The sequence below is a fragment of the Callospermophilus lateralis genome, chromosome 3 (genome assembly GCF_048772815.1).
Source record: "Callospermophilus lateralis isolate mCalLat2 chromosome 3, mCalLat2.hap1, whole genome shotgun sequence".
In the NCBI taxonomy this organism is placed as follows: Eukaryota; Metazoa; Chordata; class Mammalia; order Rodentia; family Sciuridae; genus Callospermophilus; species Callospermophilus lateralis.
The window spans coordinates 128,698,382-128,718,030 of NC_135307.1; the positions used below are offsets into that span (position 1 = coordinate 128,698,382).

At 37.2% G+C, this 19,649-nt stretch overlaps 1 protein-coding gene across 1 annotated transcript; it reads right to left on the reverse strand.

The window, feature by feature from the left end:
• Positions 1 to 17,907: 17,907 nt before the first annotated feature.
• On the reverse strand, positions 17,908 to 18,087 carry Ctxnd1 (cortexin domain containing 1). Its single transcript, XM_076848742.1, has one exon. It carries the CDS (start codon positions 18,085 to 18,087, stop codon positions 17,908 to 17,910), a length of 180 nt encoding a protein of 59 aa, XP_076704857.1.
• Between the last annotated feature and the right edge of the window lie 1,562 nt (positions 18,088 to 19,649).

Here is a 19,649-nt window from a genome sequence, read left to right on the forward strand (position 1 = left end):
ATGTTAAAAGGACAAAGGTTCCTTAAAACATTAATTTACCCATAACATTGTGTTTTATTAAGTTTTGTTTCTCGTTTTTAGAGCAAATAATCCTAAAGAAATTAAACAGCTGGTTAAACAAGAACTGTTATTATAGAGAATTGTGCTATGTTATTTCTTTAAAAGCTAGATTTAGTTCACATATAAACATCAATGTATCAATCTGGTGTTCTAAAATTGTATGGTAATTTTAGGCTTAAAAGAAAAACATGTTGGAGATTTGTTAGTATCATTTGATGTTCTATGGCTGGACCTGTTGTCGATGGGATATATGGGGTTTTGTGTTGCTTTTTGCACTGAGGCATGATTCTTTAATTGTAAGAATGAAAGACCATTCTGGACATTTTGCCTGGTTGTGGCTGGATTCCTCGTCTCCCTCGTGGCATTTGTCATGGCCACGAGGATGGGAACTGGACTTGCTGGCCTCAGTGCACCATGTTTTCAGCCCTGCCTCCAATCTCAACTCGATTCCTTGGCTGCAGTAGTCCTCCAAACCTCCTGACCGCCCAAGAAGGAGGCCTATGTCTGTTCCTACAGGAGGAGTGCTGTTTCTATTGAGCTCCTCCAGTTTCTCAAGGATCCAGAGCTGTTCAACTGATGGTGGTTGGGCAGCAATACACCATCTTACAAGATACTGACTGTGAACCCTATGAGGTTGGCCATGGCCCCTACCAGGATGTGCGGATGTAAGCCAGGAGCAGAGGCATCGGCCTTCCTTGAGGCTTCCCATTGGGCCTGCAGACCCTGCAGGTAGGATTGCCTGAAGAGCTAGAGTGGTAGTCAATAATGGGTAAGATCCCCAGAGGGTGACAACCTAAGAGGCACACTCTTGAGTAAGGCAAACAACTGCTAATAAAATGAAAAGAGGGAGATGTAGGGTGTGGCTGCCTGCTTCCTGGTTTTGAGGCTGCACATGTGGCTGGGATGGCTCCTGATGATCAGCCAGGAGGTGGTGCTGTGGGCGGTGACAGAGGAGGTGGACCACTTCAGGATAGGTCCAGGACTCTTCCATCCTAGTGGACAGCTTGGCCTTCCCTTACAGACCATGGGATGGGTGTACATGTAAACTTGCTCCACCCCTCTGACCTTTATTCTGATTGACTCCTGTGCAGTATATAAGCTGTGTGTACTTCCTTATTAAATGAGATCCTGTTTTGACTGTTCTCCCTGGCATGTCTGATTGTCCTCCCAGGAGGGAGGGCTGAGTGTAGGCGGCCAGTTGATCTTTACCTTTCTTGGCTCCTCTTGGTGTGCTTTTCCCACTTCTCCCGCTGGTCAAGAGGAGACAGGAGCTAAAAACCCTGATACCAGACTTATTTTATGAGAAAAATAGAGCATTTGTCTAAATCAGGGATTAGAATATTTGACTTTAAGGGATTCTTTGTGGTTTTGTTTTTGTTTTTCTTGTCGAAAAGAAATAGACTATTATGTAAACCTACCCAAGCCAAAAAATAATAATAATAATAATAATAATAATAAAAGAAAGAAAGAAAGAAAGAAAGAAAGAAAGAAAGAAAGAAAGAAAGAAAGAAAGAAAACAAGAACATAATGTGCAGTAGTTTGGCTTTGAGTTTTAATCAATATGGCAGACTAGGACTGGGGATATAGCTCAGTTATAGTGCTTGCCTAGCATGTGTGAGGCACTGGGTTTGATACTCAGCCCCACATAAAAATAAAATAATGGTATTGTGTCCATCTACTGTAAAAAATACTTTTTAAAAAGATGGCAGACTAATTTTGATATCAAGGTAATTCTGAATGCAGAAAAATTTCTTTCTCTTTAATTTTTTTTAAATTGAGAGGAATTGGTATTAGTTCTTCTTTTAATGTTTAGTACAATTCAGAATGAAATCTTCAGGTCCTGATCTTTGATATCAGGGTTTCTATTAAAAGTCCAAACTCTGTTCAGATTCCTATTTCTTTATAGCTCAGTCTGGTAAGTTATAGGTGCACAGAAATGTACCGGTTCTTTGTCATCCAATTCATTGTCACATGATTCTTCATAATAATATGATGATCCTTTGTATTTTAGGGGTATTAGTTGTGATGTCTCCTTTTTATCTATTTATTTGAGTATTCTCTTTTTTCCTTAATTAGTCTAGCTAAAATTTTGTCAATTTGTCAAATTTTCTAGTTCAGAATTCATTTATTTCTTCTCTGATCATTATTATTTCCTTCCTTGTACTAGTGTTGCAAGCCAATATATCTTATAAACATAGATGCAAAAATTATAAACAAAATACAAATAAACTGTATTCAACAACACATTGACTAGATCATTCACCATACCAAAGTCAAGAGATATTTATCCTAGAAATGCAAGCATTATTCAACATGCACAAATGAATAAATGTGACACATCACAGTAAGAGGTTGGAGAACAAAAAAAAAAAGATTATGTCAATAGATGCAGAATTATTCAATAAAATTCACATCCCCCAGTGATTTATAAAACTCAACAAATAAATATAAAGAAATGTACTTCAGGACAATAAATGCAATATATGGCAAACTCATAATTAACATCATACTGAACTTGAGATGGCTAAAAGGATTTCCTCAAAGATCTGGAACAAACCAAGAAGTCCAATTTTACCACCTATCTCATAATAGTGTAAGTTCGACTCAGAGCTATTTGACCATAGAAAGAAATAACAGGCTTCCAAATCAGAAATGAAAATGTTGAATTATTTCTCCTGAAAGATAATATGAGCTTATGAAAAACCCTAAAGACTGCAAGAGATCAAAGATGTTGGATTAAGAGAAGAGTGCATTTTCCAGTTTCTCCATGACTTGGAATTCAGGCAGTGGAAATATTGCTTCTCAGTGAGGTAGATAACAGACAAAATTCACTGAAGCTCATTATTGAACATTCAGAGATTCATAGAGACCCAGAATTCCATGTCCTTTAAACTAAGGACAAGAAAGAGCACATTGGAGTTAAGCTGGTGATGGCAGCAGTGCCAGTTCACTGCAGAGGGGAGGGTAACACAAACAGAAAGAGAAACCCAGTGGACAAATTTGGTAAGGAAAACCTGTAGAATAGAAAAACAGTCTGAACTTAGCTGATTCAGAAGCTCCACAATGAGTTGGTGTTTGAAACTGCTTCATGTTTCTCAACTTATAAGTGGAGAACCTAGGAGGAGAGCAAATTCAAGGAGGTCATGATTGAGCAAGGACCTGGGAGACCACAGTGAATATGGCTACCCTGTCCTGGCTAGTGCTTATCATGTGGCCTACTGCATACCTGCCAGAACACAACTGAAACAAATAGAGAAGATTGAGCCTAGGAGAAGTCAGTTCAGAGATATAGAGGGTGACTTACAGGACCAACTAAAGAGGGTCAGAAAAGTGAACAAGGGGACTATTTCCTTTTATTTTTTGAGGATGAAGGGAATTTTTGTTTGTTTTTAATTATTTTTGTTGTTGTTGTTTTTGTTTCTTTTGCTTCTTTCTCTTCTTTCTTCTCTTAATAGTCAAATTCTCTTGTTCTTCCTCTTTGTTGTCTCTTTATTTTTCTCTTCCTTCTTTTTTAGCCTTCATTTATTACCTTTATTCTGCTTTCCCTCTATTCACACTTTAAATATCCTAAATTTTTTGTGTGTTTCTACCCCCATTTTTTTTCTCTTAATGAATTGTATTTTACCATCCTTTAGAACTATTTTTTTATGTAAATTCTGCCACCAAGTTTCATGTTCTTGCAGCTATTAGAACTGTGGATAGCATGGATGACACCAAACTTTTAATTTAATGCTAGAACTAGTTTGTAGTTGTTTTTTGTTGATGTTGTTAATTGCTGAACCATGTAGATCATTTCCATACTTTTTTCTTTTTTTCTTTTTTATTTGTTTTAATTAGTTACATGTGACAGTGCAATGATCTTGTCATATCATACATTTGAATCAGATGGGATATAATTTCCCATTTTTCTGATTGTACAGGTAGCAGAATTACATTGGTCATGCAGTCACGTATATACACACAGTGATAATAATGTCTATTTTATTCTGCTGTCCTTCCATTCCCCCCTTCCCTTCTCCTACCCTCCCCTCCCATCACTTCTCTCTACCCAATCTAATGTGACACACTTCTTTTTTTTTTCCCCTCACATCTTCATACCTGTATTCTGTATAACAAAGGGGGTCTCCTTCCCTGTTCCATGCAATTCCCATTCTCCCTTCCTTTCTCTCCCACCTCTCTTCCCTATCAAAAGGTAATTTTCTTCCCATGCTCTTCCTCCCTAACCCATTTTCAGTTACCTTCCTTATATCAGAGAAGACATTTGGCATTTGTTTTTCAGGGGATTGGCTAACTTCACTTAATATAATATGCTCTAATGCCATCCATTTCCCTGCAAATGCCATGATCTTGTTATTTTTTAGTGCTGAGTAATATTTCATTGTGTATAAATGCCACATTTTTTAATCCATTCATCCATTTAAGGGCATCTAGGTTGGCTCCACAGTCTAGCTATTGTGAATTGTGCTGCTATAAACATTGATGTGGCTGTGTCCCTGTGGTATGCCGCTTTTAGGTCTTTTGAGTATAGTCCGAGAAGAGGAATAGCTGGGTCAAATGGTGGTTTCATTCCCAGTTTTCCAAGGAATCTCCACACTGCTTTACAAATTGGCTGCAACTATGTTGAATAGAAGTGGTGAGAGAAGGCATCCCTGTCTTGTTCCAGATTTTAAAGGGAATGCCTTCAACTTTTCTTTGTTTAGAATGATGCTGGCCTGAGGCTTAGCGTAGATAGCTTTTACAATGTTGAGGTAAGTTCCTGTTATCCCTAGTTTTTCTAGTGTTTTAAACACAAAGGGAAGCTGTATTTTGTGAATGCTTTTTCTGCATCTATCGAGATGATCATATGGTTCTTACCTTTAAGTCTATTGATGTGGTGAATTACATTTATTGATTTCCATATGTTGAACCAGCCTTGCATCCTGGGGATGAAACCCACTTGATCATGGTATATGATCTTTTTGATATGTTTTTGTATCTGATTTGCCAGAATTTGATTGAAGATTTTTGTATCTATATTCATTAGAGATACTGGTCTGAAATTTTATTTCTTTGAAGTGTCTTTGTCTGGTTTTGGAATCAGGGTGATATTGGCCTCATAGAATGAATTTGGAAGTACTCCCTCTTCTTCTATTTCCTGGAATAGTTTGAAGAGTATTTGTATTATTTCTTCTTTAAAGGTCTTGTAAAACTCTGCAGTATATCCGGGGCTTTTCTTGGTTGGTAATCTTTTGATTGCTTCTTCTATTTCTTCACATGATATTGGTCTGTTTAAGTTGTGTATGTCTTTCTGACTCAATCTGGGCAGATCATATGACTTAAGGAATTTATCGGTGCCTTCTATTTTATTGGAGTATAAGGTTTCAAAATAATTACTAATTATCTTCTGTATTTCTGTAGTGTCTGTTGTAATATTGCCTTTTTCATCCCATATGCTAATAATTTGGGTTTTCTCTCTTCTCTACATTAACATGGCTAAGGGTCTGTCAATCTTGTTTATTTTTTCAAAGAACCAACTTTTAGATTTGTCAATTTTTTCTGTTTCTTTTATTTTGATTTCATTGATTTCAGCTCTGATTTTAATTATTTCTTGCCTTCTATTGCATTTGCTGCTGATTTCCTCTTCTTTTTCTAGGACTTTGAGATGTAGTGTGAGATCATTTATTTGTTGACTCTTTCTTATTTTGAGGAATGAATTCCATGCAATGAATTTTCCTATTAGTACTGCTTTCATAGTGTCCCATAGATTTTTACATGTTGTGTCTGTGTTTTCATTTATCTCTAAGACTTTTTAAATTTCCTCCTTGATGTCTTCTGTAACCCATTGTTCATTCAGTAGCATATTGTTCATTCTCAAAGTGATGTAGGAATTTTTCTTCCTTATTTTATCATTGATTTCCAATTTAATTCCATTATGATTGGATAAAATGCATGGTAATATCTCTACTCCTTAATATGTGCTAAGTGTTGCCCTATGGCATAATATATGGTCTATTTTTAAGAAGGATCCATGAGCTTCTGAGGAAAAAAAAAGTGTATCCTTTTGATTTTGGTTGATATATTCTATATATGTCAAGTAAGTCTAAGTTATTAATTGTGTTATTGATGTCTATAGTTTCTTTATTCAACTTTTGTTTGAAAGATCTGTCCAGTGGTGAGAGAGGGGTGTTAAAGTCACCCATGATTATTGTGTTGTGGTCTATTTGTCTCTGAACTTGTGAAGAGTTTGCTTGATGAACATAGCTGCACCATTGTTTAGGGCATATATATTAATGATTGTTATGTCTTGTTGGTGAATGGTTACCTTTAGCAGTATGTAGGTCCTTCTTTATCCCTTTTGATTAACTTTGGCTTGAAGTCTATTTTATTTGATATGAGTAATGGATACCCCTGCTTGCTTCCAAGGTCCATGTGAGTGGTATGATTTTTCCCAACCTTTCACCCTCAGTCTGTGTATATCTTTTCCTATCAGATGAGTCTCCTTTAGGCAGCATATTTTTGGATCTGTTTTAATCCAGTCTACTAGCCTATATCTTTTGATTGGTGAGTTTAAGCCATTAACATTTAGTGTTACTATTGAGATATGGTTTATACTTCTAGCCATGTTTGTTTATTTTTGTTATTTAATTTGATTTGTTTTTCCTCTTTGATTAGTTTTTCTCCTTACTGTACTACTACCCACTGTTGATTTTTGTTGTTGTTTTTCATTTTCTCTTCATGTAATGTTTTGCCAAAGATGCTTTGCAGAGCTGAAAAATTCATTTAACTTTTGTTTATCATGGAAGGTTTTTATTTCATTGTCAAACCTGAAGCTTAGTTTTGCTGGATACAAGATTCTTGGTTATAACCCATTATCATTCAGCATTTGAAATACGTTGTTCCAGGATCTTCTCGCTTTCAGCGTCTGTGATGAAAAATCAGCCATTAACCTAATTGGTTTATGCCTAAATGTAATCTGCCTCCTTTCTCTTGTAGCTTTTAAAATTCTCTCCTTGTTCTGTATTTTGGATATCTTCATTATAATGTGTCTTGGCGTGGGTCTCTTGTGGTTTTGTACATTCGGGGTCCTGTAGGCTTCTAGGATTTGGATTTCTGTTTCATTCTTCATGTCTGAAAAGTTTTCTAAAATTATTTCATTGAACAGATTGTTCATTCCTTTGGTTTGAACTTCTATACCTTCCTCTATCCCAGTAACCTTTAAATTTGGTATTTTTATGGTATCCCAGATTTCTTGGATGTTCTGCTCATGTTTTCTTATCAACTTTTCTGAGTTGTTTAGGCTCTTTTCAAGATGATATGTTTTGTCTTCATTGTCTGATGTTCTGACTTCTAATTGGTCTACTCTACTGATGAGACTCTCATTTGAGTTTTTAATTTGGTTTATAATTTCCTTCATTTCCAGGATTTCTGTTTTGTTTTGTTTTTTTTGTTTTGTTTTGTTTTGTTTTTTGTTTGGTTTTTTTTTTTTTTTTGTATAACCTCTATCTCCCTGTAGAGTTGATCTTTTGCTTCTTGGATTTGTTTATGTAATTCATTGTCAAAGTGAACTTTCATTGTCTGTATTTGCTGCCTAATGTCTTCCTTAAGACTCCAGATCATCTGACTATGTATATCCTGAAATCTTTATCTGACATTCCTTCTGCTTCAGATGTTACCTCTTCTAATCTTGACTTGTCCTGCATTGTTTTGGTCCTTTCTTTCATTGTCTTTTCATATTATTCACGTTTCTTTCCAGCTCTGTGTGACTATTGTATTAATATTTTCTCCCTATATATTTATATTGCTCTTATATAGTTCCAAAATCTCTCTCTCTTGTGGAGAAAAACAATGTTAACAGTTTCCAATATCAATAATACATCATCTATGAGCAAGTTTTCATTATTAATACATGTATAGTTAGACTCCATGTCTACAGATGTTGGCTTCAATTATTATTTAGAATATAGTCATTAGTTTCATAAGAGGCATATCATTTCTGGTGACACTTAGAGAACTGAGGATCAGGCATAGGACATCATGTTAAGGGAGAAAGGAGTGAGGGTATCGGATTACTCTAACTTAATTAGGAGAACTCTAATGAATAGACAGGGAAAATTTACGGAACAATGTATAACTTCAAACTCCTTATCTGTATTTAGAAAATTACCCTACGTATAAATAGTAAAAGAGGAAGTTGAAAGTGGGATAGAGGGAGGAAGAAAAAAGAAGAAAAAAAAGAAAAGAGAAAAAAATAACAAGGAAAGAAAGAAAGAGAGGGAGAAAGAAAATAAGAGAAAACTAAAGGGGGGGGTGAGGTGGGGCCTATGCAATTCCTCTATATTATATTATTCTGGTGATTCAGTTCTTAAAGTCGAATTTCATGCAAAGTTCTTGGATTCACATATGTTGAGGTGTGAGGACTAGAGGGGGAAGTGTAGAGAAGATTGGATGAGAAGAGCAAGAAAAGAAAGGAAAAAAACAGTCTCAGAACTCTGTTTTCTTTTCTTCCAGTAAGTGGAGTTGTCTATTCCTGGCTTGAGTCTCTGCGTTCAGGGTGGTGAAGGTAGCCAGTGTGAGAGGGCTTGAGCTTCTACATGGAGCCTCCCTACACTTAGTCTCTGAGTTGGAAACCAGGTGCTTGTACAATTGCTGTTCTGCATTGATAGCTACGCCTTCCAAAAGCTTGTGGGAAATATTTTGAATTATCACCATGGGGGTGGGGGAGTTGGAAACTGGGTACCTGATCAGCCTCAGAACTGTGCTGATAGCCACTGATAGATGGTGAATAAGGTTTTCCAAAATGGATTCCATCTGTTACCTGTATAGGGTATTTGGTGAGGTGGGGGTGCTGGGGTAACCTTGTGCTGTGACCAGACCTCGGTCTGGAGACCCACAAGCAAAGCCTCTGTTCTGTGCCACCTTCTGTTTGTGCTGTGCGGAGCGAGTGCCGCATAGCCAGGCCTTCCACCTGTGCTGAGCAGAGTGAGGGCCGGGCCTTCCATCTGCCTCCATACTTTTTTAGAACATACAGAGTCGTCAATTCTAGAGAAGCAATCACAGAGGATGTACCCCATATGCCCTACTTAAGCAACACATTGACCTAATATACAAGAAGGACCCCACTCTGTAAGGACTAAAGAAAAAGTGGATCCTCAAGCTTTGACACATCTCACACATCAAAGTGCTAGCAGCAGAACTGTTACCAAAGAACTAGCAGGGAAACTATACTACAAAACACATTTGGAAACACATTTAAATTCACAAAACCTGAACACTTTAACAATAGAAGGCCCTGTCTTAAAAAGAGCCACAGATAAGAGTTGAAGAGAAATCCAACCCAATAAACTCACAAATATCAACACAGGAAAGCAAGAAATATGAAAAAGCAAGGTAATATGATACCTCCTAGGTTCATAATTCACCAGCAATTGACCCCCAAGGTCTCAAAGTTGGTGAAATACCAGATAAAAAATTCAAAAGAATGATTATAAAAAATTATCAACAAATTCCAACAGAACACAGAAAAATAACTAGATGAATTAAGAAAGTCAGTACAGAATATGAATGAAAATCCAACAAAGCAATAGATAATGAAAAAGATCCAAATAAAAATCTTGTAAATGAAAAGCACAATGAATCAAATTTTTAAATTAATTTACTATGTAGAAGATAGACTCTCAAAGCTGAAAAACAAAGTAACTAGCCTTGAATATTCAGATAATATTAAAGAAAATAAGTAATTATGATCAGAATATACAAGAACAGTCCATGACATATTATATTTGAAATGCCTATTGTAAAAAGAACAAGAATGGTACAAAAAGTCTGGGGATCAAGTCAAATAGATGATCTACTTATTAAAGCATCAAAGATGGCAAGTAATAAGTTCCAGCCTGAACTTAAACATGCTTAGATCGGGTGCATTTGTGGCAAGGTCTATATGATCAATGGGAGGAAAATCAGCACTTTATCATTAGATAATATTTGACTAATAAAGTGTTCCACTGTTTGTTAGAGAATAAAAAAATAACATGTAAAAAGTATACTAGGCTGAACACAGCCAGTGTTTAGAGCTGGAGCCTTCTGTGAGAAGGCTTATACTTTGAATATCAAATGATATTTTTATTAAAAATGGAACTGCAAATGTGATAGTCATAATTAAGTATAATTCTAAAGTTAGCTAGAATAGAGGTGTGGTTGATGAGTGTCACAGAAGTGATTGAAATCTGGCAGTTGCTAAGGATGCTCTAATTATTTGATTGTACATACTAAAATGCTGAGTGAAAACAGCAGAAAAAATTGAGATGTGGGTGAGAAAATACACCATCATGGGAGCCTGGATGTCCCCAGTTTATATGGCTACTGGAAGGAAAGCACATATGCCAGCCCTCTTGTTTTATAAATAAAGAACTCTTTTTGTTGTTCAAAAAGCATGCTCCCAAATTAGTTTGGGTACAGAAATAAAATTTTGTCACTATCCTGCTTCCTATGCCAGTGTCCTCAGCTTAGCGCTATGTCTGAAAGAGCCTTTGTAGTTCTGGTAAAAGGGGCATTTTCTTCATTCCCCAAAAAGTGACATACAGACTTTTGTAATCCCAAAATCCAGAGACCACAGGAGAACATATGTGAAATCCCCCAGAAATCTCTTTAGTAAACAAAGATGTATTAGTGATATGACATTGAATGAAAAATAAATTGAAGTCAGAATTATTATGTAACCATATAACCCAATCAATAAATGGACAAAAAAACTGAACAGGCACTTCACAGAAGAAGAAATATGAATGGACAAAAAATATATGAAAACATGTTCAACATCTCTAGCAACTAGAGAAATGTAAGTTAAAACTACACTGAAATTCCATCTCATTAACTGGAACTTAAACCAATGAAATTATGGCACTTGCTGGTGAATGGACGGAACTGGAGACAATCATGCTACATAAAGTAAGCTAATCAAAAAAACAAAGGATGAAGGTTCTCTCTGATATGTGAATGCTAACCCACAAGAAGAGAGAGTGGGAAGAGGAAGGATAGAAGTTCATTGAAGGAATAGAAGTCCAAAGGGAAATGAAGGGAATGGGGAGGGGAGGGAAATATCCTCCAGACGGTAGAATCAGACATAATATTCCTAACCTTGTATTTGAATACATGACTAGGATATTTGTACAACCACAAGAATAGAATCCTAATTAGAATAAATTATACTCCATGAATGTATAATATTCCAAAATACATTCTACTGTTGTGTATAACTAAAAAGAACAAATAAAATTAAATTTAAAAAGAAGAATTATTATTTAACAATATTGACAGGAACTAAGTCCAGTCAACCCACCTGAGAACATTTACTAAAGAAAATGAGCATACACATAATAAATTTTGGATTTTAGCTGTTCCTACTCTGCTGATCTCCAGAAAATAAGGAAATAGTTTTCCCTTTGGTGACTTCCCTAACAATTCAGGGCCAAGACTTTGCTTGCTTGTAGAACTGACTTGAAAATTATGAGCCTGCAAGGAAATGAACTGATAGCATCCTTTCCTTATAACAATGTCCTCAGGGGCACAATTCACATATACAAAAAAACTCTAAGACTCAGCTGCATGAATGTATTTCTCAGCCATATTAAGAAAAGTATTAAAGACTAAGGTGGGTTTTCAGAGGATGCAGTGTGCTTTCAATAACATATATAATTCTCTCAAAATTTTATTCTTATATCTCACTGAATTATAACTAATGCATAGATATTTACAGATATAAATAACATTAGTATTATGGGCACATAAATTTATATATTTGTGGAGGGAAGTTTGTAATATTGTAATGATATATTTGAATAAAAATTTTATTCAACTATTTCTCATTTTGGTAAATTGGTACAACAAATTATTTATCATTCATTAAAAGTTCTATTGTAAGACAAAAAAATATAAACTGATTTAGAATAGTTTGATTATACTACTCTGGTTTTTTAAAGAATTTACTATATTTGAGAATTTGCTATATTTCTAAGACTAATACTTAGAACTATTTAAATAATTATATAATAAAATATGAATTTTAAATAGTTTGCAGCAATAAAATTTTAGAATATGACCACATGACCAAATAAACCTGTGATGGTTTACTTTATGTGTCAATTTGTCTGAGCCACAGAGTGCCCATATTTTTGATTAACTGTTCTTTCTGTGGCCCATGAGGGTATTTCCAGATAAGAATAGCATTTCAATTGGACAAGCAGACTGAGTAAAAGAGATTGACTTCCCCAATGTGAGTGGGGTTTATCCAATTCTTTGAAGGCCTGAAAAGAATAAAAATTTGAATAACAAAGAATTCTGTCTGTCTGTCTTCAAGCTGGGTTACTTTTCTCCTGGTTTTGGACTAGGATCTTACTGGAACTTATATCAATGACTCTCCTGATTCTCAGGCTTTTAGATTCAAGAGTGTAACTGTATCATTTGTTCTCTTGGATCTGCAACTTATTGATCAAAGATCTTGGATTTCCAGAGCTATGAGAAAGTTATGTTGTTAAAGCCACTTAGTCATGATATTTTGTTATGGCAGCCAAGCTGACAAATGTACATACTCAAATCCAGACCACCTTTGGAAATTCATGTTTACCAGTTTTATTTAAGTGTGTGTACAAGGAGAGGAAAAGAGGTAAGAGATCTCCTAGCTAGTTCTCTAGGCACAGGTCACAACCCTTTATCTCATATTCCTCTTAGTAATCAGAAAAGGCATAATACAGCCCCTAAAGATCATCTGCTCTAACAATGGAAGGCTGGGGAGAAACAAATAACAAAGATGGGTTATAGGGTTTCCTGCCCTTTTCTCCATCAATTTTGTCAATGTATTAATTAGTCCAGGTGTTCTTTAGTGTCTTTCCAGTGTCCTTATAATAACTTCCTTGTTGGCCTATGTGTCACCTACTTCCTCTCCCACTCATCCTTCACTATACATCTAGAGAAATCTTGCCTGGACTCATCCCTTCATTTCTTGGTGGCTAAGAACATGAGCTTTAGAGTCCGACTGCTTAGATTCACATCTCTGTTCTGCTATTACTAACTGAATTGTTTTAGTAAGTTACTCAAATTCTTATATCTAAAAGAGGTTGATTTGTGCCCCCCAGAATAAACAAACATATCCTGAGCCTATGAAACTGCTAATCAGTCCATCCTAGTTTAAATGGACTGACTGGGTGGTAACTGTGGGAAGGTGGGGTGTGGCTGGAGGAGCTGGGTCCTGGGTGTGTCCTGAAATGGTTCATCTTCCCTGGGCCTCCCACTGTTCCTGACCCCACCATGAGGGGTGTAGCTTTCCTCCACAGCACCCTTTGATCATGATGTTTTTCTTCTATCTTGAGTCCACGGAAATAGGGGGTGGTCATCTGTGGATTGAGACCTCTGAAACTGTGAGCCAAAATCAACTTTTTCTTCTCTTAGTTTTTCTTCTTAGGTATTTTGGTCACAGCAATGAAAAGCTAACTAAAAACATCACTTTTTTCTTTTCTTCTCTTATTCTTTTCTTGTTTTCTTTCCTAGGATGAGTTTCCTATTATGTATTTTTATTATTCTGTGGCCTGAGAGGTGATCACCTGTCCCCTGTTTTCTTCTACTTTGACTCTCCCTGAAACCCATTTCCATTCTTTTATGAGGAGAACGTAAACTTGATCAACAACATCACTTTTTATTGGCCTCTCATTATATACTCTCTGCTTTAGGATGAAGGTGTCCAGTTTTATGTGGACACTAGCAAGTCTTTTAGATATATAAGAAAAATATAGGATGCCAAGGCAGGAACTAAAGAATTCATTAATAACAGTGAGCACATGAATGTTTTTATTGTTATAATTAGGTGATTATTTAAAAGTGAATTTGCTTGCTTATAAGTTCCTCAAACATGCTTACTGCTTGTCTCATCACAGCCAAGGAACACTCACCTAGACTGGAACTATTTATAGGTCCATTAACCTGGCATAAGTTCTTTGTGCTTTCATGTTGCTATTGCATCTTCTTGTTCATGAGAACAAATTCAAGGAGAAGTTTGAAATATCTTTGGCTTTTCAGTAAAGTGCAACTTGATAATTCAAAAAGTTTTGTGTGCATGTGGTGTGTGAATCAAATTTTTCAACTCACATTCTTATATTATACATAACCCTAAAATGTTTTTAATCTTTTAAATTAAAATATTTTATTATTTTATTAGTACATTATAGTTATACATAATACTGGGGTTCACAAATGTGGAACTAGAGTAAAATTTTTAAAAGGGAGATCCCATGAAAGTGAAAGGGAGATCAGTGGAGTAAAAGAAGGGATTGGGGAGAGGGATGGGAAAGGACAGGAACTACAGAATGAAACTGACAAAATCATTCTATGTATATACATGAATACACCTCAGAGAATTCTATCTTTATATGTATCTATAAAGCACCAATTTAAAAACCAACAAATAGGAGGAACATCAGAAGAAAGAAAACAGGGGGAAGGAAAAAGGGAGAGAAAATTGGGATGCATTTTTTTTTAAAATACTGGGAATTGAATCCAAGGGCATTTAATCACTGAGCCACACCCCCAGCCCTATTTATCTATTTATTTATTTAAATTTTCTTAAAGCTTCAATAAGTTGCTGAGGCTGGCTTTGAACTTGCACTCCTCCTGCTTCAATGTTCTGAGTCACTGGGATTACAGGCATATGACACCATGCTCAGCTGGGACTGCATTATTTTTTATTTTAGTTGTTGATAGAATTTTATTTTTATTTATTCATATATGTTGCTGAAAATCAAGCCCAGTGCCTCACACATGCTAGGCAAGTGCTTCATCACTGAGCCACAAACCCAGTCCCTGGGACTACATTTTTAAAAGCTACTCTTTGTACTTTTTTTGTCATGCTGACTTAAATTGATTGAACGTTTGTCTAAATTAGTTCATGTAACATTATTTCCATGTATGTATTTGTGTCTTCACACTAGATCATAAGGAACTTGGAATTTTTATCATAGCAACAAGAACAATTCTGAGTCTATAATGGAAAGTTTATAATAGTATTTTTAGTACTTGTACTAAAATTTTTAGTATTTGCACAAATTTAGTTTTTGTACTCATGCAAGATATTACTACCATGATGTTTCTTTCTCCCATCATATAGAGCACAAATCAAGCTCTATCTTATATAAGATATGCAAACATGGAATAAGCTACCACGAGTCATGTTCTTGTGACCCAGAGCTGATGATTTGAGTTAAGGAAAAAAGTGCCATTTCAGGGATTGGTATCATCTGAGAATGTAGCTATGAACTTCATCTTAAAGGAGTGGAAGGACCTAGATGGTGCTAACAGGACTCTGTACAGGATGTGGTACTGGAAAGCTACAGCAACCTATTGTCATTGGGCAAGTGAAATTCCCCAAGCACTTTCTTTTTTTGTTGATAAATACAGGAATAATTTCTAAGGTTCAGTGTTATGTAGATGTAAGATTCCCAGTACATGAAGAATGTGTGTCACAATTTTTTAAGGAAATATTTAATTTGGCCCCTTGAATGAATAGTTCCTAAAGTTAAACATGTCATACTTCAGAAGACATGAGTTAGCTGTTTGGTAAAGTCCTACATAATTTCCCATTAAGAAGTTCAGTAGATTAGACAAAGGGGAATGAAGGGAAGGGAGGGGTAATAGGAAAAGAAAAGACAATGTAATGATTCTGACATAATTTTTCTATGTACATAATGAATACACCACAGTGAATCTCACCATTGTGTACATCCACAAAACTGGGATCCTAATTAGAATAAGATATATTTCATGCTTGTGTATTTATACCCAAATTCACTCTACTGTCATATATAACTAAAAAGAACCAATAAAGCTGATTAATAAATCTTTTTTTTTTTTTTTTTAAAAAGGTGCTGCATTAACAAACCTGAGGTGATCTTCAAGCCAGAGCAAGAAACAGAGACAGAGACAGAGCAAGTACCGTACCAGAGCCTTCTGGGTCAATAATCACACACTGAGAATATTGGCTGGAAGGAGTAGAGGCCAGGAGATACTGGTCACATTGAGTTGCTTTTACCCATTTTTCCCAGGTGCCGAATCTGTTTATAGCTTGTCTCAGGGGCACCAGACACAAGCATTGTTCAGACTAAGGCAGACTCTCAAGTATAAATCTATACTCTCCTTTTGTCAAGTATTTTCTTAAGACTTACCAAAGATCCAATCCCTTTCTAGTACTTCACAGACTTTTCTTCGGTTAGTTAATTTCTCCTAAATTCTCAGTTGATTTTAATTTTTTATGTCAACTTTTATTGGCACATATTAATTGTACACATTAATGGGATTCACTTGGTAAATCCATACATGCAGACAGTTGTGCATTGATCGTATCAGTCTCTGGACTGTCTTCTTTCATACTTCCCTATTCCCCACAGCACACTTCCAAGTCCCTAATAATCACCTTGTTACTTTCAGGTTGACTTTTTTTATTATTACCACATATTAATTGTACAAATTAACACTATTATGTTTCCATATATGCATATATTGTGTATTGATCATATTGATCATGTCTGCCCTCCTTACTAGTCTCCTTTGCCCTTTCTTCTGCCAGTCTTCTACATATCCCCTAAAAGAACCTCTTCTGCTTTCAGGCTGTTTTGTTTTGGTTTTTGTTTTATCTCCACATATGAGAGAAAACATGTGAGACCCACAGAAGACTCACTGTCAAAAACTTATTCCTTGACCACCCCTCCCTCTATAGCACATTTACAAGCAAAAATCTCCCTCTCCTATACTTTCATTCACATGAAGTAAATAAGAAATGAAAAAAGGAAAAGAAACAGAGTCTTCCCTCCTTGTCTTAAAATAAGAAAATGGAGGCACCAAGAAGTGAGGTGACTTGCTCAAGGTTACAAGACTTTGAACAGCTAAAGAAGGACTGGAGTCCAGCTATCCCAGTCCAATATTCGCCTCACGAACTGTGCACCCTTTAAAGGTGACTGGATGAAGTAATTTTGTGTGAGGAGAAATTAGTGGAAAAGTTAAATGAACAACCAAAGAAGTTAATTATTAAATCATGACATAACTCCCAAAGGGAATGCTTTGTAGTTACTAGAAACAAGTGACAAACAGTGACGAAATGGGAGGTCTTGTGCTCTCACATGGAGCAATTCGGCATCATGCATACTGTATGAATTTGACTAAAAAATGTGTTTAAAAAGGGTGGAAGAAATATATCAAAATGGTGACTTCTGGAAGGTAGCATTGTGCTATTTTTCCCCTTTCCTTCAAGTTTTCTGTATTTACCCAGGTTTCTAAAATGCACATTTCATTTATTGCAGGAAAAATATATCCCTCTATATTTTAGTTTAAAAAAATATACTGCTTGGAAGCAGCCTCTGTGCCTTTTGTGAATTTTCAGGGAGGCACTCTGAGCCTCCTTTCATCCTTCACTGCCTGCTCCATCACTAGTTCATGGGAAGGATCATGGTTTCTGGAAGGACATCTCTGCTGGGAGCCTCCATGTGCTATTTTGCATTTTAAGTACAGACCACTTTTGTGTGGTGGGTGTGTCTAGGTGACCATCCCACAGTCTTATAGTGGCACCTGAGCATGGAACTAGCATCCTGAGTCCCAGACCAGTGCTCTTCTCTCCAGGGGCCGTAGTTTCCTGCATCCTCAATACTGGAGCATCTCCCTCTGGCACTCCTGTGAAAGTAGACAAGGCTAAAGTGAACCTTCTCCACCTCTAGTGGCCATATCCACTCCTTGCCTCTGTGGGCCAGCAAGTGGGTAGCCAGGCACACAGAGGGGCATGTTGGGGCACCACTGTGCACAGAGCACCAGGGTCTTGCCCCCATGTGGCTGTTCTGTGCCTCAGTCATCCAGGTGTTGCTCTTCCCAAGTAGATGTGGGAATGGCACTGTATGGGTCCATGATGACCTTGGCACAGCGAATGATCATTACTATGAGGAAGAGACAAAGGAAGACAAAGCAGGCCAAGGTCAGCCCCTTGTCCACATCGACATAGACAGGCTCAGGCGTGGGCTCCTCCATCTCCTGGCAGCTACTGTAGGCTCCTCCTGCGGCTCAGGCTTGACTGGTACCATTTTCCACCCCTGTGGAGAGCCAGGGCAATGGAGAGGGGAAGGTTAGGGCCACTTCTTTGGATCAGTACAGAGTGATAATATCTTTTTTTTCTGTCCCCCACTACTACCCCAAGCAAGAACTTGCTGTTCAGGGCACCCACAGGAGGGTAAGAAAGGGAAGAGGTTATATGCATACCTTTTAAGGGAGCCACATGATCATAGCCCTAACTGGTGTCTCTAACTGTGCAGCCTGTTCCTTCCCAGGGTGGATGGGGAATGTGACAATGATTCCCAACAGGGGTGGAACTCAAGTGGGGCTGAGGGCAGCTTGAGATTAGAGCCCTTGCAGCTGCCTTCACTCCCTGAAGCCGTTCAGGAAGAAGATGAGAATAATGCTTTCCACTTAGTCAACCCAACATTTGAATACAATCAAATGCATTTTTAAAATTAGGCAATGAATTTTTCAAATAAAACTGAATGTCAAACACAATGTATGAACAGATAGAAGAGAAGCTGCTGTTATGTCAGAGGAAAAGAGCCATGCAGGGTCTATGTTTCCTTTCCCTCTGTGCAGGCCTCAGGTGACACCATTTGAAAATTGCAGGTGCAATTCGAAGTAGAATTTTGGCAGTCAGAAGGAGTTGAAGTCCCATTGCTGCTCTGCAGAGCAAGTCTGGGCAACTCACCATCATTGACCACTCATTCATCTTAAGGAGGTTTACTGACTTTTCAAGGACCTGATTTTCCTCCTGCTGACTGCAGGAAACAATGCATGCTTTACAAGAGTATGAGTATTATGAGCAATAAAACTTAAGTGCAAAAACTCAGCATAGTCCCTGGCCCCAGTGAGCAGTCAGTAAGTACTTGAAATGATATAGGAACTCTGGGAGCAGGCGAGGGTGGGCAGAGTTGCTTCCTGCAGGGAAGGAGAACCTCAAGATAAAGAGCCAATTGCAGTTCTCTCCATTCATAACAAGCATTCCTGTACTCATCTCTGAACTAGCATAGCACTAGTACTCACACTGTGCTGTCACATTCAGTTTTGTTTTTAAACTTCATGACTGCCCTGGAAGCTAGTTAGCCAGGCATCAATATGTCCATTTTATGAATGTGAAAACTGAATCATGGAGCAGAAAAATGACTTACCCAAGGTCCTACATTACAAACCCGAGATCTCTACATATCCCTTCCTCTTCTGGTGAAAAGCAAAGTGAGGATACCCCCCACCCCCGCCAATCTGAGCTTTAAGAACATGGCTGTGTAAGCATTCTCAAAGCTTATTCCAGACCCAGCTGGCCTGGAATATCTGTGACCATGAGTCCCATGCTTTCCCCTCTCTTAGACCTTGCCTCTTCTTACCTACTCACTGGGCCACTGACCTGCTTTTGGAGTGGTCACCACTTCAGAAGGACCTTGGGTCAGGCTATTCCAGGAAGAAGGGGCAGCAGCAGGACATCACAGCCCAGAGCCAGTGAGAACAGCATGGCCTTTCACTCAGAGAGAATCACTGTGCTGGCAACGGCCCTGGAG

Bases quoted from the DNA above. Each gene is read 5' to 3' on its own strand.
- Ctxnd1 (XM_076848742.1), bottom strand. From the start codon at position 18,087: ATGGAGGAGCCCACGCCTGAGCCTGTCTATGTCGATGTGGACAAGGGG.